The sequence below is a fragment of the Perissodus microlepis genome, chromosome 6, assembly GCF_051167445.1.
Source record: "Perissodus microlepis isolate ML-2025 ecotype Zambia chromosome 6, ASM5116744v1, whole genome shotgun sequence".
In the NCBI taxonomy this organism is placed as follows: domain Eukaryota; kingdom Metazoa; phylum Chordata; class Actinopteri; order Cichliformes; family Cichlidae; genus Perissodus; species Perissodus microlepis.
The window spans coordinates 7,168,468-7,192,264 of NC_140466.1; the positions used below are offsets into that span (position 1 = coordinate 7,168,468).

The 23,797-nt window shown below is 43.6% G+C and overlaps 1 protein-coding gene across 1 annotated transcript; it reads right to left on the reverse strand.

Annotated features, from left to right (window-relative positions):
• Positions 1 to 646: 646 nt before the first annotated feature.
• On the reverse strand, positions 647 to 23,485 carry LOC146384937 (neuronal acetylcholine receptor subunit non-alpha-3). The gene is made up of 8 exons (XM_084930409.1): positions 23,060 to 23,485; positions 6,951 to 7,102; positions 5,503 to 5,547; positions 4,209 to 4,318; positions 3,554 to 4,067; positions 1,874 to 2,064; positions 1,435 to 1,651; positions 647 to 1,230 (listed from the first exon to the last, which is right to left on the reverse strand). The coding sequence occupies exons 1-8, from the start codon at positions 23,133 to 23,135 to the stop codon at positions 1,096 to 1,098; spliced, it is 1,440 nt and encodes a 479-aa protein (XP_084786535.1). The 5' UTR covers positions 23,136 to 23,485; the 3' UTR covers positions 647 to 1,095.
• Positions 23,486 to 23,797: the final 312 nt, after the last annotated feature.

A 23,797-nucleotide genomic window follows, 5' to 3' on the forward strand; every position in this document is an offset into this window, starting at 1 on the left:
CTGACACAGCACCTAACCATTTTTTCTTGGGGGGGGGGGGGGTTCTCTAGGGTTGATGCTAAACCATGGCAACAACCCATCCATCCATCCAGCTATCCTTTTCCTCCTGCTTATCTAGGGTTTGGTCGAGGTGGCAACACCCTAAGCAGCTATCAGACATCCCTCTGTAATATATCAAGTGATTTTATTTTACTAACTTATTATAGTCTATGTACAATATCTTTAATATCTGTTGCATTATTATGTAGGCAAATTGGAAAGCAAAAAATGAACCCTTTTGGAAACTGTTTCTCAGCCATTGTTGCTCAACGCTAATTCCACCACATTGTTGAACAAAGACTACTGCTGTTCTGCAGAGACCGTCATGTGTGCCTTTGTGACAAAAAATGGATGTCTGCTGCCACTTAGTGTATATACTGTGTCATTACAACCAATAACACATTCTAGTGCACACTGAAGCTCTTGGGTGCAGTTTACAGTGCTAGATTACCATCTAGCGGACGCTATGGGTACCAGACATCCATTTTTAGTATTATTATTATCATTACTACTACTAATCATTTTACCATATTTATATATATTGATGTAACACTTTATTCTACCTGTTCAGCATGTGTGGGTGTCGCAAAAAAGGACGTAGAAATAGTGGTATTCAATTTTTTCTTTATTCTGATCATCATTACAGAACATACAATAATCAACAAAGTGCATGTGACACATAAAACAGCTCAATATTCATGGAGTGACATTGTGCATTTTGTTGCATGTATAATTACTTTTACATTTATACAAACAAAGATGTTCAAATCATACACGCTACCTTAACCTGCTTATTGCTTGTACTCCTCTGCACCCCTCTACATGCATTTCACAGCAAAGGACAAGTTGCATCTAGAGCATTACAGTTTCCAGTAGTTATTACAGGCTGCAAACCATGTTGTAGGGAGGTAAAAGTTTGTTGCCCAGGCTTGTCTCTACAACAGAAAGATACAATGTGAATGTTTCATTGAACTTTATCAATAAATCATAGTTAAAGACAGACTGGAAACCAAGAACGAACTGTTGGAGAGTATTCACGAGTCTGAGTGTGTGCCTTCATGAAGGTGTGCTGAGGTACATCTGCAAAGCAGGGGTGAAGATAAGGATAGTTCCCAGGATTGACACTGTTAGGAAGGCCCACAGGAAAATTCTGTCCAGCACCTGAGCCACAAATTTCCAGTCTTGTACAACCTGATGAAACAAAGAGAGACACAGAAACACAAAAGTACACAGGTGTGAGTCTGTGTTGGCGCCAAACATTTTTTTCACAGTAAAACATCCCTCATTAGGGACATGTAAATGACTCTGTGCCACTTCTGTAACAGTAAACAGATGATGTAACACGCATGCAACCCAATTCGTCCCACATCTAGTCTCCCGTTTGGCCACGCCCACCTCTCTTATAAAGTGCTCCTTTTTGATATGACGGCTGATGTAGCGAACGGAATTTGTGGCTTTCTCCAGCATTGCCAACCAAGCTTGGTTTTCATCCTCCTTCCCTCCATGGGGGCCTCTCTGCTGACCGCCACAGTGCCCAGGAACGCCCCTCCTCCCCGCACCTCGACGGGGCTTCAGCTCTGGGCTTCGCATCTCAATGTCTGGGAAGTGGTATCTGCAGATAATGACACTACATCTGTTATTTTATTTATTTTATTTTGCATGTGTAGCTGCTAACTGAAACTGTTAGGCTTTGAAGGTTAGTTGGAAATTTTATAACTAACTCTCTTAACTCTGTATGTTACATGAAATGATCAATACCACACTGTACAGTAAATCTAAAGTTACAACAGCAGAAAAGTAAAATATTTGTTTAACTAAAGCTGATCTTTGTTACCTGTCCGTGTGTCCCCTCATGCAAAGGAGTCTGGGCAGTCTCTGAAGAAAGAGGCTCTTTACCCAGGGTGCCATGGGGTGATAGGTGGCAGAGGAGCGATGGTGGACGTTAATCACAAAGACGGTGACAATAATGGAGAATGTGACAAAGATCATGATGAAGAGCAGGTACTCTCCAATTAGTGGGATCACCTATAAATGTAAAAATGAAACAGGTATTCAGCTGTGTACAAACATCAGTAATACTTCCATCCATCCAGCTATCTTTTTCTTCCACTTATCTGGGGCTCTGTCAAGGTGGCAACAGCCTAAGCAGATACCAGACCTCCCTCTCCCGAACCACCTCCTCCAGCTTATCCAGGGGAGCACCAAAGTATATCCTGGGTCTACCCCGGGTCCGTCCCCAGTAGGACATGCCCAGCTGTAAATGTCATTCTTTCGATCACTAACCAAAGCTTGTGACCATAGGGTGTGGACGCAGGTCGACCAGTAAATCAAGAGCGCCCCTAAACTATCTTTTCACCACTTTGGACTGGTGCAGCATCCATATAACTGCAGCAGTGGCCCCAATCTGTCCGTCACTTCCCCATTACCATTACTCATGAACAAGACTGTGGGATACTTTCTCCACTCACTAATCAGCAAAATTTGGAATATTAGCCAAATTTAAAGAAAAATTAATGTCATGTAGTAGTGGGTTAAGAGACCTGAGTTTGTTTCACTGGCTTTTTAGGATGCACTGTATATAACATAAATAAATTCTTTTGATTCCTTGTGGTAGAATTTACTTTTTCTCATGTACTCTGCAGAAGATTACAAGTCTTTTGTGCATTATGTTTGAAAAGACTTCTGCTCAGGCTCGTGGCTACTAAATGATTGGAATTACGTGACATCATATAACTCAGTGTACCTCCTAGACTCCAAGATGTATAAGTCGTTTCACCTTAGCAACTGTATCAGGAGATTCAAGGAGCTGTTAATGAAGCAGAGACTGCACCCACCCACATGTTTCAGAGAAGAGCTTTAGTTTAACACTGTAAGATGCCAGTGTAGATGTTTAAAATACAATTTCATGCCTTTTTTTTTCTTTTTTTGCTGTCATGGATGAAATTTGTTTATATTTAACAAAAAAATGCTTTAAAAATATTTAATGATGAACAAAGTGCATTTCTGATGTGTTTCAAAGCTTGTTAAATATAGATTTTATTCATTTGCAAAAAATACTAATTAGTCTAATACATTTAAAAAGCATGGTACACATTTTAAGAACTTTTATAGCATTTCTACTTACTTCTTGTTTAAACTATCCTCTGTAATAACATATTAACCCTGAATAAAACATTCAGGCAACATTATAAGTGTCTATGAAATATGCCTCGTAGTGGGCTACAGACTGAAAAGTCATTGATTCTGTCATTGCCTTTGAAAGTAGTTTTTTCTGAAGGCTTTTTCGTTTTTCTCTGCTGCTTGGTTAATAGAGCTGACATGCAGTTCAAGCAGCAGGTAATTGAGAAGGTTGGGGTTGTGCTCCATTTTAATTAGAGCATGCTGTAATTAAGATTGTAGTTAGGATAACTGAACACAGAAGAAAGAAAAGTGGATTAAAAAATAAATAAATAATAATCATAATATAGCCCAGTAAAAACTTGAATATGGAGAAACACTGACATAGATTGCCCACCTTTGAGGATGAAGGGATAATTTCTTCTATGACCAGCAGGAACACAGTGAGTGATACCAGCACCGATGTTGAAAGTGAAAGTTTCTCTCCTTCGTCTGATGGCAAATAGAATACCAGCACAGTAAGGAAGGACAGGCCAAGGCAGGGGATGATGAGGAAGAGGGTGTAGAACAAGGGCAACCTTTTAAGGATGAAAGAGTATGTGACAAATGGATACCAGTAAACCCCATCCCTCCTACTTCCCTTTACTCCTGTGGCATTGAGGATCTCCCATTCGCCATTATCAAAGAAGTCTTTACGATCCACGTAGTGGTCCACCAGGACAAGATCCACCATATTTCCATCATAAGTCCAGGAACCGAACTTCATGGAGCAGTTCTGTCGGTCAAAGGGGAAGAAGGTGACATCCATGGTGCAGGACGACTTATAGCTGGCGGGTGGAGTCCATGTTATGGTGCCATCCCAGCGCACAATGGCTTTAGTCATCAGTGAACCTTCAAAGCGACCATCAGCACTGGGAGAAAATGGAAAGAAATGGAAAAGAGAGGAAAAAAGGCTGAAGTCACAAAAGTGAGGCAAGGGAGGCAAAAAACAAAGCCACTGAGCACTGCCTCAGAATGTGGTACCAATGTGTGTAGAGTGTTGTGCAACTCACTTTTCATACAGAACAATATCAGGCAGCCATATTGTCTCCGAAGGCACTCTGATAGACGTAATGCCCCCATAATCATCAGGGTTCCACTTCAGCTTCACATCAACCCACTCCTATAAAAACACGAACAATAACACAATGACCCACTGATACATTAAGCCTACAAGCTAAGTGCATGCAGTTTCTGCACACATGGTACTGTCCATGGTACCATCCATGCGCAGCACCATGGACAGCACCAGGCTGCTCGCTCAGCAGGAATGGAACGGACACTAGAATATGTTTTCCACCAGTATATTTCTCCTTATTTTTAAGGAGAAGTATACTGGTGATTTTACTTGCAAATACAATCTAAGATTATTATTTTTTTGCCCTTGTCATTGTGGTTTAAAAAAACGTCTTTCTATTTCTATCAAGAGCTCACTAGCAGAATTTTTACTAAATAATTTATAATTAAAATAATTAACACTAAAGAAACTGTACAATGCGGCAGATATAAAGTAATGTTTACAATCAGGTGTAAACAGCAATAAGAATGGGGCCAATTCTTAATACTTTTTTGCTGTTCTTTTGCTGATCTGACGTTTGATATCTCTTGCAGAAAGTAACACTAGTGTGAGACATTTTAAAGGATGTATTGGGAATCATTAAAAGGTTATTACTGAAAGGCTGAAAATAAAAAAAAAGGCAAAAGCGGTATGTAACAGTTAAAACTACCCTCATCTATTATATATCTATGCATGTTTATTATCTTTATCTATTATACATCTTGTGTCAGCCAATTTACTATTCACCAAGGCCAGAGATGTATTGTTCCGTGAGTCCGACACAAGTTTTAGAAGATCATCTCTTGCTGTAGTGCAGTCATTCAGGATCCATCCTCCTCTTAAATGTACTTTGAACCTCTCCAAATTTAATAAAATATACAAAAGCGAAATTTAACAGTGTGTTAAAGATGGGCACATTTCTTGCCTCTCCTCACAATGTGCCTCTGGAAATATGCGTAAATGGAAAATGTTTTATTGAGATTTATGTGCTCAAGTTTTATTGTCTTTTAAAAGTAATAATAATAATAAATCGATAATTACTCCATAATAATCATTATTTTATATACACGCAATGGTACATTTATACCTTTATTTAATCATGTAGTCTCACTCATTTAAATCTTCTTGTCAAGGGACACCAAAAAAAAACCCTTATCAAAATGTGAATAATAACAGTGAAAATTAGCTTACTTCAAGAAAACTGAAAATTAAAGATCCTATAATTTGTAAGCAGTAGAGCTAGTATTCACCTGCCAGAGCCAAACATTTGTAGTCATTAGCTGGTTCTTTTCATCCTGCAAGACAAAAAAAGAATAAAATACCAAGTTCATTATTTATAAATCTACTTACTTGAAATGATAAGTGAAGCTAATGAGGAGGTGAGAAGCAAACCCAAAGCTGGAGACAAAAAGCTGAGTGGCATTAAAGAAAGGACATAAGCCTAAAAAGGTTGATGGGTTAATTGCTTCTTCAGCTTCCTACTTAATAAGTGCAGTGGAACAGCTTTTGGGGTCTCGCACATATTTTAGAGTTTCTCACTTTTGAGTACAAACAATATTAGACAAAAAAAAAAGAGATAGGTTACTCCAAATGAAAACTTTCACTTGGAAAATAGTATATAATAACGACATGGTTTACTATTCCTGCAATCTTACTCCTATCTTGTGCTATACAAAATAATGAAACCCACTGTATAAAAACACATTTGAGAGGGTGGTAGAGGATTACCAGGAGAAGGTCAAAGACAGAATACATTTCATGTGGAGTTTGAGAGCAGAAAAAGTATAAAGTATTAAGAAAGATGAAAATCTATGAAATCGATTTTGTCTACTCTCGTGAGCTTGTGAGGCATACCTGACTGCAACATTTAATTAATTTGGTATAAATATTTGCAGTTTAGACAGAAAACCGGAAGATGGCACTCTTCTAAATGTTATCTTTTCAGGGAGAAGTACAAATGTGAAATGCTGATGTAGTAAAACTGTTGCCCTCTTTAGACTTGGGGCAAGCAGCTTTGTGAGCGCATACTTGTGTGAATAATAAATGAAATCTGATTCCTCTCAGCTTGATGGCCTCATTACTTCCTCTCCCACTGCATGTACAAGTCCACTTTGGACTTCACTTTTAGTCTTTCTTCTTTTCTCTTTGTTGTTACTCTCTCTTCTTTTTGAGGTCCTTTAAATCCCTCTCGACACCCTTCTCCTTGTTTATCCTCACTGAAGGCTTCATCTCTACAATAGTTCATTTTTTACCTCCATATATAACATTTACACCTATTGTATGCTCCATCTGTCTATTGCCTTGCTTACCTATCTTCTAGTTCTCCTGCTGCTATCTCTCCTCTTTTCTTATTTCCACACACTCCTCTCTTGTTCCTGTGAATAACCCGTTTCTCCTCAGACGATTATAACAGGATTGTATTAACCATATTACATATTAATCTATGTTAATTTATGCAGAGTCACAGACACAGCTGTGTATTCACCTGAATCTACTTTGCTCAAGAATTTGATCAATACCAACTGACAAAATTACCCAAATCCTTGTAATTGTAACCTAATATTATATAAAAAATATTGGGTAGAGTAAGCAGTGTCAACAAGCAGAGGCAATTTATAGAGCAATTTAACTAACTTGACATTACTATACACACTGTATACCTCCTGCAGGTTTGTGGATGTGCATGTTATTTCCTCACCACATCAACCAGCTGTGAGATCTTTAGTCCAAAGCGTACAGTGATGGTGTCATTGGCGTGCTGAACAGGCCGCACCCACTTCTGGTAACCTCTGAAAAGGTTCCTCAGCAGAGAATCCTCCAACTCTGCCAGCGACACAAAATCTTCCTGGACTGGAAGGAGGGGAAGAAGGTAGTAGGGATAAAGCCAGAAAGGAAAAATGTAAGACTGTTGTATGTCGTAAAAAGCAGGAGAAGATGCAGCTTGTAAAGGAATAGATGTGCTTCTGGAATCAATGCAGATGACTACACACATCACATAATTACTCATATTTCACACAGACTGTACCTGAACATTACATTTGACCCCCCCCTTTCCTTTTGATGTGTGTAAGTACAATGATTAAACTCAGCTCTTTATTTACCTAAATTAAGGTCATTTACACTCAGTGATTTCACATTCTTTTGACCATTGTGGCTTTCAATGCTGCTCTTCTAACATGCTGTTTCATTACTGTGCAGCTGTGCAAACCTTTTATAAGACACCGCCACACTAGCAGTTTAGTAAGGCTCAAAATGATGGTGTTAATATGATGATATTTAACAGGTTTCATTTTTACAGTGTTCACATTTACACACTAACATGTCATAGCAAGTTCAGCACTTGGAATCATTTCCAGATATTTTATTTCCTTAATTGTCAAATTACTTTTGAGCCTCTGAAAATAGAGGCCTATGTGTAAAAATGGCTGTCATGGGCTAGCCAGTTAATTTAACACTTGTGTGAGACCCTCTGAATTACTCCACTGTGGTGGCAAAATTATATATAAAAATGTCAATGTCCCAAACTTTGTTGACCTTATTGTACATCATAAAGTGCATTACTTAAAAGTAAAACTAGTTGAACCTCTAAACAGATGGCTACTTACCTCATATACACTCAACATTCATGTGCAAAACAGATCTGCACATAACTGTCACACTTTTCCAAGTTTTACATGTTTAAGTTATGCATGAACGAGCTCTACCACATGTCTCCGGAGTCTCAAAAATAAGTGGGATAAAAAATTAAGTCAGGGCCTTAGAGTCAGGCATGCACACACTGTCAGCCTCGGACTGACAGCTGGTCATGGCCGAGCGAATGCATCTAAGCTCCCGAGGCTGACAAGATGATCATACTGACATGATCACCTCAGACAGAACAATCGCCAGGGGAAACAAAAAGAGCTCAGAGCGCTTTGTGCAGTCAGGCACAAGACATAATAGTCAGTTAAAGAGTGACGCTCATGCTGAACAGGAAACAGTGCAATGAAGGAACAGTGCATTCATTTCAACAAGCCGGGAGATGTTTTTGGGTTTTTTTAGGTAAACAGTTATAGAGAAGAACATGCAAGATTATGATGTGAATTTCAGTTTAGTTCATCTTTGCTAAAATATACATGTATGAGTTTGAAACCTAGACTGAGTAGAAAAAAACTACTCTTTGTGTGTAACTAAGATGCAAATGACAGCAGCATTCGTTGGACGCTCAGAGCATTATGTGGTATTTGTACTTGAGAGTCACACAAGAGCCTCCCACAGTAACTCTGTGGCTTTATCAGCTCAAAGCTTGGAGCAATTGTCTGCATAAGAGCCCGATATTTGGCACAGCCTATGGTAGTGTTGCAACAGAAGCTGATAGACAGAAAAGAGAAGTTTGAATCAACAGCCTCTAAAATGAGAGGAATGCTGCAGAGGAGTGGAGAGTGCTGATAAGAGAAAGAGTGAGACAGAGTGACCCAAAGCAATTCCCTCTAGAATATAAGAGAGACAGAAACAGGGGGAAGGGGAGAAGTTGCTACAGAAGGGTACACTAACTGGGGCAAGGGGAATGAGAACAGACAGAAAAAAAGATAGAAGTGAGAAAACAAACTCCCACTTCCACTTGCATCTTAATGCAGCGACATTGCTCTCTGCTAAGCAATGCAATCTTATTTTCGTCCTACATTTTGGTATACAGTCGTGATATAATATTTTAGCTGGAGAGGGAGATAAGAAGGGCATCCCTATTTATATAATTATTAATAAATAATATAGGAAACTAGGTTTATTTTAGATTGCATTTAAAATGTAATCTGCAATAATTTATTCTGTTTTGACTATGTTTGAAATACAGCAATAAAAAATCTCAATAATATATAATGGCATAGTGAAGACATTTGTCTAGGAAATTTCTTGATATCATGGTGCAACACTGCATGTTGCTTTTTTCTGAGGCTTTTTGGGAGGGCCATGGTAAATAATGATCTAGTGGCCACAATAATTCGAGCCAAAATGACTTAGCAAGCAAGAACAGCCTTGTAATGCAAGATGACTAGAGACCTGACAGTTGCAATAACAAAAGTTCAGAAGTCCTCTAAAGTGAAGAGAAAACCTGCCAGAATGACAACGCTTTCAACAGCTCAAGCTTTTATGGTAGAATGCCTAGACAGAAGTCACTTGAGTAAAAGAGACTTGTGAGACTGTCAACTTTTTATTTTATTTGGTCCTAAAAATCTTACAAACTTGGTTTCTAACCAGATACTTACTCTAGATTTCATTACATTGGCCTCTCTGCAGAATCTTGGAGTCCATTTTGACCGGGACATGTCCTTCAACATGCATATTAAACTAATATGTAGGACTGCTTTCTTGCATTTGTGCAATATCTATAAACGAAACAGACTGAGTGGGTCTGAAAGACAAACGGAACTATTTCAGCAGAACTCCAAGCTCTAAGCTCACTCCATGCTTTATTGACTCCCTTGTTGATTCCTTATCAATCATCTCTGAGCCAGAACACAATAAAGAAAAAGAGGAAAATGAAAGGCTTATATATGACTATGCATGCTGGCACTGGTAAAAATAATAAAAGCTTGGAGTCATATCATTCAGATTAATTAGAAAATCTGGAAATGGTTTTCTACTCCCATCCCTACTCATTATCTGGTGGGTACAATCCATGCAATTCACACTGTAGGAATGTGTCTCTGTGTCACGGACAGAGAAATGGGTGAAAGAATAGCAATGATTGCAGCCAAATGCAGAGAGGTCCTTGAAGAATTTCTGAAATGGATATACCTCATGAAGTGGTGATGCTGAAACTTAAAGCATGACAGTGGAGTGAAGCATCCAGCTAGGTCAACACTTGCATGGCTTCAGGACAGGTTTCTCATCATTAACCCTACCAAGAGTCTAAACCTAACCCTATGCAATATTTGTAGAAAGACTAAAAGATGAGAGTTTACAGATGCTTCCCATTTAATATAATGGTGCCTGAGAAGAACACCTCGGAAGTATTTCAATAAATTGCCCCAGTTCAGACATGTCCTGTAGAGACTTACCTGTACAGACTCAAAGCTGTCATTGAATCTATAATGATATGAATGAACATTCTGAATGTTTGTACATATAACAGATATAAATTTGCTTTTTGTAAAAAAAAAAAAAAATGCAAACATTTGATAGTTATTGGTCATTAATTGAGGGAAAAAACATGCAAAAGACAAAAAAATACAGTGTGGGTAAAATGTGAAGGGTGTGTGTGTGTGCATGGACACAAATATACCGTGTATTTTTTTTCATTTTTAGATTCCTCTTGTTCTCTGTTGGGTGTGCTGCCATAAGTTAAAGCACATGCTGTGTTCATACGCAGACAGATTACCTACTATTGCATCAGATCCGCACTCAGTTTGTAAAGACTTGAAATGGGGCAACAACACACTCAGCTGAATCCATCTATCTCCCATCACAACAGGAAGCAGCCCATCTTGAGATTCTCATCAACAAAAACCCAGGAGCCCCTGTAGTCAAACACCACAGGGATGGATTCCTCTACAAGGGCCAACGCCCTCCCTCAGAGAGATGCTTACTGACCCTGCACTATGTGAGTGTGTGCATATTTGACTGAGCAAAGGTAAAGAGGAAAGTATTGATCAGAACACACACACTGTGTTCGCTCGCTCTGCGGTAGAGTATCACTTCCTGTTCCTGCTCAAACACAGTGGTGTTTCTGAGTAGCTTATTTGCTTAGCAATTTAATTAACAACTTTTAAATACATTCTTCTTTCATAGTATAATCTTCACGTGCTTCATCCGAAGCACACTTTCTGTGTACTCACTACCTAATTTATAGCCAAAGTATTCACTCACTGTCTCTGTACTGTTTCGCTAGCTTAGCTTAGCTCGTAGCCGACTCGTTAGCACCATGGCTACTTCACCTGTCCCTCCTGCACTTTCTTGCTCATTGTGTCAGATGTTTAGTTACTCCTCGGCCTCCTTTAGCAGTAATGATATCTGTAACAAATGTAGCATATTTGCAGCTCTGGAGGCCAGGATTACTGAATTGGAGACTCGGCTTCGCACCCTTCATTCACCCGTAGCTAGCCAGGCCCCTGTAGCTGGTGCAGCCGAAGATAGCGTAGGCCCCGCTAGCTGTTCCCCGGCAGACCCCAAGCAGCTGGGGAAAGAGGGCGGCTGGGTCACGGTGAGGAGGAAGCATAGTCCTAAACAGAAGCCCCAGGTACACCACCAACCCGTTCATGTGTCTAACCGTTTTTCCCCACTTGGTGACACACCCGCCGGGGGTCAAACTCTGGTAATTGGTGATTCTGTTCTCAGACATGTGAAGCTAGAGACACCGGCAACCATAGTCAATTGTCTTCCAGGGGCCAGAGCAGGCAACATTGAAGGAAATTTAAAACTGCTGGCTAAGGGTAAACGTAAATTCAGTAAAATCATAATTCACGTCGGCAGTAATGACACCCGGTTACGCCAATCGGAGGTCACTAAAATCAATATTGAATCGATGTGCAACTTTGCTAAAACAATGTCGGACTCTGTAGTTTTCTCTGGTCCCCTCCCCAATCAGACCAGGAGTGACATGTTTAGCCGCATGTTCTCCTTAAATTGCTGGCTGTCTGAGTGGTGTCCCAGAAACGATGTGGGCTTCATAGATAATTGGCAAACCTTCTGGAGGAAACCTGGTCTTGTTAGGAGAGACGGCATCCATCCCACTTTGGATGGAGCAGCTCTCATTTCTAGAAATATGGACAAATTTATTAAACCCCCCAAAATATGACTATCCAGAGTTGGGACCAGGAAGCAGAGTTGCAGTCTTACACGCCTCTCTGCAGCTTCTCTCCTCCTGCTACCCCCCCAAAAACCCATCTCCATAGAGACTGTGTCAGCTTCCAAAAAGACAAAAAACAAACTAAAAACCAGCAACAAACAACTTAAACATAAACAATTACAAAGAAAGAACAGTACAGTATCCACATCTGAACCAAAGAGTAAAACAGTGAAATGTGGATTATTAAATATTAGGTCTCTCTCCTCCAAGTCTCTGTTAGTACATGACTTAATAATTGATCAACAAATTGATTTACTCTGCCTTACAGAAACCTGGTTGCAGCAGGATGATTATGTTAGTTTAAATGAATCAACACCCCCGAGTCATTCTAACTACCAGAAACCTCGAAGCACAGGCCGAGGGGGCGGTGTGGCAGCAATTTTTCACACCAGCCTATTAATTAATGAAAGACCAAGACAGACTTTTAATTCATTTGAAAGCCTGATGCTTAACATTGTCCACCCCAGCTGTGAAACTCAGAAACCAGTCTTACTTGTTATCATCTATCGTCCACCTGGGCCTTACACAGAGTTTCTGTCTGATTTCTCAGACTTTATATCTAATTTAGTTCTGAGCTCAAATAAAATAATTATTGTGGGTGATTTTAACATCCATGTAGATGCTAAAAATGACAGCCTCAACATGGCATTTAGTCTGTTATTAGACTCAATTGGCTTCTCTCAAAATGTAAAAGAACCCACCCACCACTTTAATCACACTCTAGATCTTGTTTTAACATATGGCATAGAAACTGAACATTTAACAGTGTTTCCTGAAAACCCTCTCCTGTCTGATCATTTCCTGATAACATTTACAATAATTGATTACACAGCGGTGGAGAGTAGATTTTATCAAAGTAGATGTCTTTCTGAAAGCGCTGTAACTAAGTTTAAGAATATAATCCACTCACTGTTATCATCTTCAATGCCCTGTACCAACACAGAGCAGAGCAGCTATCTGAACGCTACCCCAACAGAGGTCGATTATCTTGTTAATAATTTCACCTCCTCACTACGTACGACTCTGGATACTGTAGCTCCAGTGAAAACTAAGGTCTCTAATCAGAAGTACCTGACTCCGTGGTATAATTCTCAAACACGTACCCTAAAGCAGATGACTCGTAATCTGGAGAGGAAATGGCGTGTCACAAATTTAGAGGATCATCATTTAGCCTGGAGAAATAGTTTGCTGCTTTATAAGAAAGCCCTCCGCAAAGCCAGAACATCTTACTATTCATCACTGATTGAAGAAAATAAGAACAACCCCAGGTTTCTCTTCAGCACTGTAGCCAGGCTGACAAACAGTCAGAGCTCTGTTGAGCCAACCATCCCTTTAACGTTAACTAGTAATGACTTCATGAACTTCTTCACAAATAAAATTTTTATCATTAGAGAAAAAATTACCAGTAATCATCCCACAGATGTAATATTATCTACAGCTACTCTTAGTACCATTGATGTTAAGTTAGACTCTTTTTCTCCAATTGATCTTTCTGAGTTAACTTCAATAATTACTTCCTCCAAACCATCAACGTGTCTTTTAGACCCCATTCCTACAAAACTGCTCAAAGAAGTCCTGCCATTAATTAATTCTTCGATCTTAAATATGATCAACCTATCTCTAATAATCGGCTATGTACCACAGGCCTTCAAGCTGGCTGTAGTTAAACCTTTACTCAAAAAGCCATCTCTAGACCCAGCAGTCTTAGCTAATTATAGGCCAATCTCCAACCTTCCTTTCATATCAAAAATCCTTGAAAGAGTAGTTGTCAAACAGCTAACAGATCATCTGCAGAGGAATGGTTTATTTGAAGAGTTTCAGTCAGGTTTCAGAGCTCATCACAGCACAGAAACAGCTTTAGTGAAGGTTACAAATGATCTTCTTATGGCCTCTGACAGTGGACTCATCTCTGTGCTTGTCCTGCTAGACCTCAGTGCAGCGTTCGATACTGTTGACCATAATATCCTATTAGAGCGATTAGAACATGCTGTAGGTATTACAGGTACTGCACTGCAGTGGTTTGTATCATATCTATCTAATAGACTCCAATTTGTGCATGTAAATGGAGAGTCCTCTTCACACACTGAGGTTAATTATGGAGTTCCACAGGGTTCAGTGCTAGGACCAATTCTGTTTACATTATACATGCTTCCCTTAGGCAGCATCATTAGAAGACATAGCATACATTTTCACTGCTATGCAGATGACACCCAGCTCTATCTGTCCATGAAGCCAGATAACACACACCAATTAGTTAAACTGCAGGAATGTCTTAAAGACATAAAGACCTGGATGGCCGCTAACTTTCTGCTTCTTAATTCAGATAAAACTGAGGTTATTGTACTCGGCCCTGAAAATCTTAGAAATATGGTATCTAACCAGATTCTTACTCTGGATGGCATTACCTTGGCCTCCAGTAACGCTGTGAGGAACCTTGGAGTCATTTTTGACCAGGACATGTCCTTCAAAGCACATATTAAACAAATATGTAAGACTGCTTTCTTCCATTTGCGCAACATCTCTAAAATTAGAAATATCCTGTCTCAGAGTGACGCTGAAAAACTAGTTCATGCATTTATTACTTCCAGGCTGGACTACTGTAATTCATTATTATCAGGATGTCCAAAAAACTCACTGAAAAGCCTTCAGCTAATCCAAAATGCTGCAGCAAGAGTACTGACAGGGACTAGAAGGAGAGAGCATTTCTCCTGTTTTGGCTTCCCTTCATTGGCTTCCTGTTAAGTCCAGAATTGAATTCAAAATCCTGCTTCTCACATACAAGGTCTTAAATAATCAGGCCCCATCTTATCTTAATGACCTTGTAGTACCATATCACCCTATTAGAGCACTTCGCTCTCGCTCTGCAGGCCTACTTGTTGTTCCTAGAGTATTTAAAAGTAGAATGGGAGGGAGAGCCTTCAGTTTTCAGGCCCCTCTTCTGTGGAACCAGCTTCCAGTTTGGATTCGGGAGACAGACACTATCTCTACTTTTAAGATTAGGCTTAAAACTTTCCTTTTTGCTAAAGCATATAGTTAGGGCTGGACCAGGTGACCCTGAATCCTCCCTTAGTTATGCTGCAATTGTCATGGTCGGACAGTCCTTCCCGGGGAGACCTGCCTGTGTGTGTGTGTGTGTGTGTATGTGTGTGCTTCTCTCTCTCTCTCCTCCTCCACCCAGTGGCTGACACACCTGCACCTAATTTGCCACCCAGCTGTCACTGATCATCCTTCGTTGTGGGCTGAGGTATTTAACTGGGTGTCCAGATGGCAGTCGACGCTGGATTGTACTCGAAGCGCGGTAGTGAAGAGTGTTTTGTGACTTGCAGCTTAGCTTTAGCCGGCTAGCTTTCTCACCTGTGGTTTTTGCTCGTTTATAGGAGGAAGAGATACAGAGCTGGAGGTTGGAGAGCAGGAGCCCGTGGATTAAGCTATTGGAGGAGAACACACACTCTGGGACTCACTTTGGAAACTCACCTGCGCACCACTGGGAGTTTGGAGAAGATCACTGTTGGACTTTGCACTTCACTTTATGTTTGAAAACTGTGTTTGGGCACTGTAAATAAACGCACCGTGTACTTTGCATCCTGAGCTCCGCGACTGAGTCCGTACTTTCCCGTTACCCGTGACAGAACAATCCAGCCAGCAATGGACTCAGCGGACTCAACTCCCGTCCAGCGCGAGCTCGCGCTTCAAGCTGAACGGTTGGAGCGGCATGAAAGAATGCTGCAGCATGTGGCCGAGGAGCAGTCCGCGCTACTACAGGTGGTATCTGAACTGAAAGGTATGTTGCTTGCTACACCTAGAGCACTCGTTCAACCACCAGAGCCCACTACACCACCACAACCACCAGTGGAGCTTCTAAATGTAGCAGCGGCCTGTCCCCTTCCTCCATCTCCGCCTCCGCCTCAGCGAGAACACACGTTACCTGTACCTGAAAAATTCAGTGGAGAGTTGGACAAAAGCCGGGGATTTTTGACTCAATGCTCTCTGATTTTTAGGCAGCAGACTCGAGCTTATGCCTCTGATATTGCCAAGATCACCCTCATGGTGGAGCTCATGACCGGACGAGCACTACTCTGGGCTCAAGCAGTCCTAAGCGCCCAACCCTCCATCTCATATAGTGATTTTTTGAGCAAATTTCGGTGTGTGTTTGACAAAGGCTCTAACCCTGACAGTGCTGCTCATCGCATGTTTACTTTAAACCAGGGCCGGCGGAGCGTGGCGGACTTCTCCGTGGACTTTTGGATCCTGGCCGAGGAGACGGGCTGGGAGGAAAAGGCGCTCCGAGGAGCATTCCTAAACAGCTTAAATGTGAATGTCAAACGTGAGTTGGCCACTAAAGAGCTTCCTAAATCATTAAGTGCCCTGGTTAACATGTGTATCAGTCTAGACGACCATATGCGGGAGTTTGGCAGGCGGACTGGAGATGGGCGACGGTCAGTAGGGGGTGTAGGAGTTCCGACTGGACTCCCCTCTCTCGAGTGGAGAGAGGAGGGAACGGACTCACCTGCTGACGAGGAGCAACCCATGCAACTGGGACGGACTAAATTCACCCGGAGCAGAAGACAACTGGTGGGTGAGTGTTTTGTGTGCGGGAAGAAGGGGCATTTCGCGGACTCCTGTCCCTCACGGCTAAAAGACTCAGCCCGTCAGTAAAGGTGGGGATACTGACGGGTGCGCCGGTGAATACATTCCTCCACCTCAGCTGCCCCGCTAAATTACGGTTTCTTTCCCGCACCCATTCTTGTGATGCACTAATAGACTCGGGAGCTGAACAAAGTTTTTTGGATGAGGCTTTGGCCCACAAGATGGGTTTGCCTGTTGTTCCTCTCCCTGAAACGCTCCAGGTGTCAGCGCTTAATGGCAGGCCTTTAGCCGCTGTCACTCACCGCACTCAAGAAATCACACTCACTCTCTCCGGCAATCACACTGAACAGATGTTCCTGTTTCTCTTCAAGGCACCTGACACACCCTTAGTTTTGGGATTCCCCTGGCTCCAGCGACACAATCCACAGATTGATTGGGCCAAGGGATGTATCGTAGGGTGGAGCACCCATTGCCATGAGCAGTGTTTACGCTCTGCAGTGCCGGGTTGCATGTCAGACGATCCTGCGGGGCCGCCCACTCGCCTCGACTTGTCGACCGTGCCGGCCGAATATCATGATCTAGGTCGAGTCTTTAGCAAAGACGGGGCCCAATCGCTGCCCCCCCATCGTCCGTACGACTGCGGGATTGATTTGCTCCCAGGCGCCCCCTTGCCCACTAGCCGACTCTACAGTATCTCGAAACCTGAGCGCGAGTCTATGGAGCGCTACATTTCCGACTCCCTGGCAGCAGGTATCATCCGTCCCTCCACCTCTCCCTTGGGTGCAGGCTTCTTTTTTGTTGAAAAGAAAGATGCGTCCCTACGCCCCTGCATTGACTATCGGGGACTGAACAAGATCACTATCAAAAACAAATATCCTCTACCTCTGCTCGCCTCAGCTTTTGAACTCCTTCAAGGGGCCACCCATTTCACCAAACTTGATCTCCGCAATGCTTATCACCTGGTCCGCATCCGCGAGGGGGACGAGTGGAAGACGGCCTTCAACACCCATCTGGGCCACTTCGAGTACCTGGTAATGCCGTTCGGACTCACTAACGCCCCTGCCATTTTCCAAGCCCTGGTAAATGACGTCCTACGAGATTTTTTGAACCATTTCGTGTTCGTTTACCTTGACGACATTCTGATTTTCTCCAGGTCCAGAGCTGAGCATGTTAAGCATGTGAGACTGGTGTTGCACCGCCTGCTGGAGAATCTGCTGTTTTGTAAGGCGGAGAAATGTGAGTTTCATGCCTCAACTGTCTCTTTTCTGGGTTTCATCATTGAACAGGGCCGGTTGCGAGCGGACCCGGCTAAGGTCAAAGCTGTGTTGGAGTGGCCCGTGCCCGGCACCCGGAAGAAGTTGCAAAGTTTTCTGGGATTCAGCAACTTCTACAGACGTTTCATCCGGGACTTCAGTAAGGTGGTATTGCCTCTTACTCAACTCACATCGCCCAAACAGCCGTACCTGTGGTCTCCAGCAGCTCAGCAAGCATTCGACCGTCTCAAGAGCCTGTTTGCCTCGGCCCCCATCCTGGCCCAGGCTGACCTCGCCCTGCCGTTCGTGGTGGAAGTGGACGCTTCTGATTCGGGAGTTGGGGCGGTTCTCTCTCAGCGCAAGGCAGGTAAATTACACCCCTGTGCCTTTTTCTCCCGTCGGCTCACTCAGGCTGAAAGGAATTATGACGTGGGCGACCGGGAGCTTCTTGCCATCAAGTTGGCGCTGGAGGAGTGGCGGCACTGGTTGGAGGGGAGCGAACATCCTGTCATCGTGTGGACGGACCACAAGAACCTCTCCTACCTCCAAGCGGCTAAGCGCCTGAACGCCCGACAGGCCAGGTGGGCATTGTTTTTTGCACGGTTTAACCTAACCATTACCTACAGGCCCGGGTCCCGGAATACGAAACCAGACGCCTTGTCACGCCAGTTCGCGCCAGACACGGACCCTGAGGAGAAGGAGAGGCCCATTCTGCCAGCCTCGTGCATTGTGGGGACCCTCACCTGGGAGATAGAAAGGGTGGTCCGAGATGCTCAGCGACAAGATCCCGACCCCGGCACCGGTCCAGCAGGTAGATTGTACGTTCCCTCAGCGGTCAGGGGTAAGGTCATCCACTGGGCACACACCGCACGGTTTACCTGCCATCCGGGCAGGAACCGAACTGTCACCTTTTTACAAAGACTGTTTTGGTGGCCCTCTCTCTCTCAGGACGTCCGGGAGTATGTGGCTGCATGTCCTGTGTGCGCCCGAAATAAGACGTCCAACTCCCCTCCTTCAGGACTCCTCAGACCACTGCCTGTCCCCAGCCGGCCATGGTCGCACGTCGCTCTGGACTTCATCACTGGCCTCCCTCCGTCCTCTGGTAAAACTGTTATACTCACCATCATTGACCGTTTTTCTAAGGCTGCCCATTTTGTTGCCCTTACCAAACTTCCCACCGCTCTAGAGACTGCCCAGCTCTTGACCCAGCATGTTTTCCGCCTTCACGGCATTCCTCTGGACATTGTTTCCGACCGTGGGCCCCAGTTCACCTCTCGGGTGTGGAAGATGTTTTGTACCGAGCTGGGGGTCCAGGTCAGCCTGTCTTCTGGTTTCCACCCGCAGACTAATGGGCAGACTGAGCGAGCGAACCAGGAGCTGGAGGCCATGCTGCGCTGCGTCGTTTCCTCCAACCAGTCGTCATGGAGTGAGCAGTTGGCGTGGGCCGAATACGCCCATAACTCTAGCACGTCGGCCGCTACGGGTGTCTCTCCCTTCGAAGCATCCCTGGGGTATCAACCCCCGCTCCTCTCCATCACGGAGGGAGAGGTGGCCGTGCCTTCTGTGCAACATCACATGAGGCGCTGTCGACGGATCTGGCGGGCAACTCGAGCGGCCCTACTGCGTACGAGCGCACAAAACAAGAGACTGGCTGACCGCCGCCGCATCCCTACACCGGCCTATCGGGTGGGTCAGCAGGTGTGGCTTTCCTCTAGGAACATCACTCTGCGGACTGAGTCCAAGAAGCTGGCTCCCCGGTTCCTTGGACCCTTTTCTGTGCAAGCCATCCTGAATCCAGTGACTGTCCGACTGGCCCTCCCGCGCAACATGAAGGTACACAACGTGTTTCATGTTTCTCAAATTAGGCCGGTCCGGACCAGCCCGTTGTGCCCGCCTCCCGGGCCCCCACCACCCGCCCGGGATGTCGCTGGCGCTCCGGCGTATTCCATTACTCGCATAATGGACGCCAGGCGCCGCGGTAGGGGCTTCCAGTTTTTGGTGGATTGGGCGGGGTACGGTCCGGAAGAGCGTTCCTGGGTGCCGCGGTCTGCGATTCTCGATCGCGGTATGGTGAGAGAGTTCCGCCGTCGGCACCCTGACAAGTTTCGTGGGTCGCCCGGAGGCTCCCATTAGAGGGGGGGTACTGTCATGGTCGGACAGTCCTTCCCGGGGAGACCTGCCTGTGTGTGTGTGTGTGTGTGTATGTGTGTGCTTCTCTCTCTCTCTCCTCCTCCACCCAGTGGCTGACACACCTGCACCTAATTTGCCACCCAGCTGTCACTGATCATCCTTCGTTGTGGGCTGAGGTATTTAACTGGGTGTCCAGATGGCAGTCGACGCTGGATTGTACTCGAAGCGCGGTAGTGAAGAGTGTTTTGTGACTTGCAGCTTAGCTTTAGCCGGCTAGCTTTCTCACCTGTGGTTTTTGCTCGTTTATAGGAGGAAGAGATACAGAGCTGGAGGTTGGAGAGCAGGAGCCCGTGGATTAAGCTATTGGAGGAGAACACACACTCTGGGACTCACTTTGGAAACTCACCTGCGCACCACTGGGAGTTTGGAGAAGATCACTGTTGGACTTTGCACTTCACTTTATGTTTGAAAACTGTGTTTGGGCACTGTAAATAAACGCACCGTGTACTTTGCATCCTGAGCTCCGCGACTGAGTCCGTACTTTCCCGTTACCCGTGACAGCAATAGACGTAGGCTGCCGGGGGATTCCCATGATGCATTGAGTTTTTCCTTTCCAGTCACCTTTCTCACTCACTATGTATTAATAGACCTCTCTGCATTGAATCATATCTGTTATTAACCTCTGTCTCTCTTCCACAGCATGTCTTTTATCTTGTCTTCCTTCTCTCACCCCAACCGGTCGCAGCAGATGGCCGCCCCTCCCTGAGCCTGGTTCTGCCGGAGGTTTCTTCCTGTTAAAAGGGAGTTTTTCCTTCCCACTGTCGCCAAAGTGCTTGCTCATAGGGGGTCATATGATTGTTGGGTTTTTCTCTGTATCTATGAAGCGCCTTGAGGCGACTTTTGTTGTGATTTGGCGCTATATAAATAAAATTGAATTGAATTGAATTGAATTGAACTGTGATGGTTGGAAGGATGCGGTTGTTTCTCTGTGGGGAAATTATAATGCATTAGGTCGAATGTGTGTGTGTGTGTGTGTGTGTGTCTGAGAGAGTAAAAGAAATTTGTTGATGATTGATAGAGACAAAGGAGTGACCCAGCATGCAAACATGCACCCTGCCTCATCCTCAATTTGAAGCACCCCATGGGTGACAACTGGTATGATCACCTTGCCGTGACTACCATCTGTTCACATAGAGCCACAGCAGGATGCACCACGGCGAGGGGTAATATGAGAGAAGGAAACTGGAGGGGAACACATTTTTTGGTCACACACCAGTGCATATGAACAACAGTTTAACTTTATATTCTAACTCCACTGTCACTGTTTCAGTCTCAGCAAGTTGACAGAGGTTTTGATGTTTATTGGTTTGTCTGTGTGTCAACAGAATTATGCAAAAACAGCCAAGCTGAACCTCTTAACATTCACCAGGTCACTCATGACATATATGGTAATCACTAGGATTTTCGGGGGGGGGGGGTTAATTCAGGTTAATTCACATACTAAAGAATCGTATTTATAGAAACTACAAGTTGTATCATTTAACCACTAGGGGACTAATGAAGGATTATCTTTTCATTGTTATAATAATGGAAAAGTAGGAAGCGAGCTTTGAATGCTGAGGGGTAATTTCAGTATTTCCCCTCATCCATGAAAAGTGATTTAAGTGACTCTGAATGTGGCATGGCTGTTGGTGCCAGACAGGCAGGTCTGAGTATTTCAGAAACTGCTGATCTACTGGGAAGGTTTACAGAGGATGGTATGAAAAAGATAAAATATCCCGTGAGCAGCAGTTCTCGGAGTAAAACTGCCAAGCTGACAGGAAAGCAACAGTAACTCAACTAACCATTCATTACAACCAAAGTATGCAAAGAGCATCTTTACACACGCACACAAATGTTACAACTTGCACAGCCACTGCAACATTTAGATGGTAGGGTGAGAATTTGGCGTAAACAGCATGAAAGCATGGATCCATCCTGCCTTGCATTGGATATTTTCTTGGCGCACTTTGAGCATCATTTAAACACTATGTCCTTCCTAAGCATTATTGCTGACTGCATTCATACCTCTGTCGCCACAGTGTACCCATTTTCTGGTGGTTTCTTCCAGCAGGATAATGTGCCACGTCACAAAGTTCATACATCGGATCTCATTCCACCTTTGTTATGTAATGGAATGGGAGATTCACATTCTTGATGCGCAACTGACATATCTGCAGCATGTAATAGATGCTATAATGTCAGTATGAGCCAAAATCTCTGAAGAAAGCTTCCAGCACCTTGTTCGTCTAAACCATGAAGTCTTAAGGCAAAAGGTCAAGGCCACTGAGATGAAGTGGATTTACACAGGCATGTGCACAAACACACAAACAGATAAACAACTTTAGATTGTTAATTTGCGTCAGCGTGTTAAAGTAATATCTGCCCACACTCACACACATGACAGCAGGAAGAAGAGACAGCAGTTTGATCGTGGATTTCTGTTCTGCCATCTCTGTGTCACAGTATTTTGCTCAATATATTTCATATCAAATTCTATGAGGCATAGCCCGCTCACGGCTTTATTATGTAAGGGAATTCTTCTCTCCCATTGCTGTGAATATGTATTGTATTTATACCGTCCCTTATTGTTCTACTGTAGTGTTATAAAGCCCATTCTTAGTCAAACATCCCAAGGGGGGGCGCTGTGAACTCACTCTTTAATAAATCATAAACATGCTCCTTCACCTGACCCCATCGTTTTGTCCTGCGCCCTGATTAAAAACTATAATCATATTTAAACTACATAGCATGATCGCCTCTTTTTAAAACATCTTTCTCACTGGGCAGAGCCGTGGCACGTTAGCCAATTAGTGTGAATATTGAGGATATAACGTGTTTCGATTTAACTAGACACAATTCTCCTGCTCAATCTTCTGTCAGTTTGAGCTTTTGTTTTGTACAAATTAGATTTTCTGTCCTGACAGTTGTGCAGCTTCAGCAGTTTAAAGACGAGTGTTTCCAGATTCTTACCTTGCATCGTAGCTTTCCCAAGAGCCACGCAGAACCACAACACCGCAACCGCAAACTTCATCTTTCCTCCTGTCATCAACGAGACCGAGTGGATATTTCCACAGCGAAGATCAAATTATCTGACTGTTCATCCCTGCATGCATCTCAGCAGCCAAGTGGGACCTCCGGAGTGTCACCGCCGTGATGTGCAGTTTAAATAATGAAGGACGGTCGGTTGTTGGTGGCTTTGTACAACACGCACCGCCTTCACGCTGCGAAACACCACCTTGTGTCGAATATGTGTGTGTGTGTATTTTTGTTTAGTTTTTTTCCTTGTCTTGGTTCTGTCGCCTGTTGGGTTTCTCTGCACCTTCTTTTCGTGCGTGTCCCGTCGCAGAGATGGATCCTGCCCGAGCCGAGATGGGCTGAGGGCGGGACAGAAGAGGGCTGGCTTGTCATACTGTGGGATGTAGGGGGGAGGACAGATCTGGTCCCCAATCAGAGAAAAAAATAAAGAAACAAAAAATAAAATACATTTCTACGTGAGCAGTACTAGCCTCTATGATTAGGAAATTACATGCATGGTCTTATTATTAATGTTAAATATTCCAAAGTAGTGCAGCCTGGTGCAATTCGACACTCGTCAAATACGAATGATGCCAAAAAAAAAAAAAAAAAAAAAAGCATAATGAAAAAGGAGATTAAACTTGGCTGTGTTGTCTCTAGTTTAGAGTTACAGGTTGTTACATTTTTTATTCA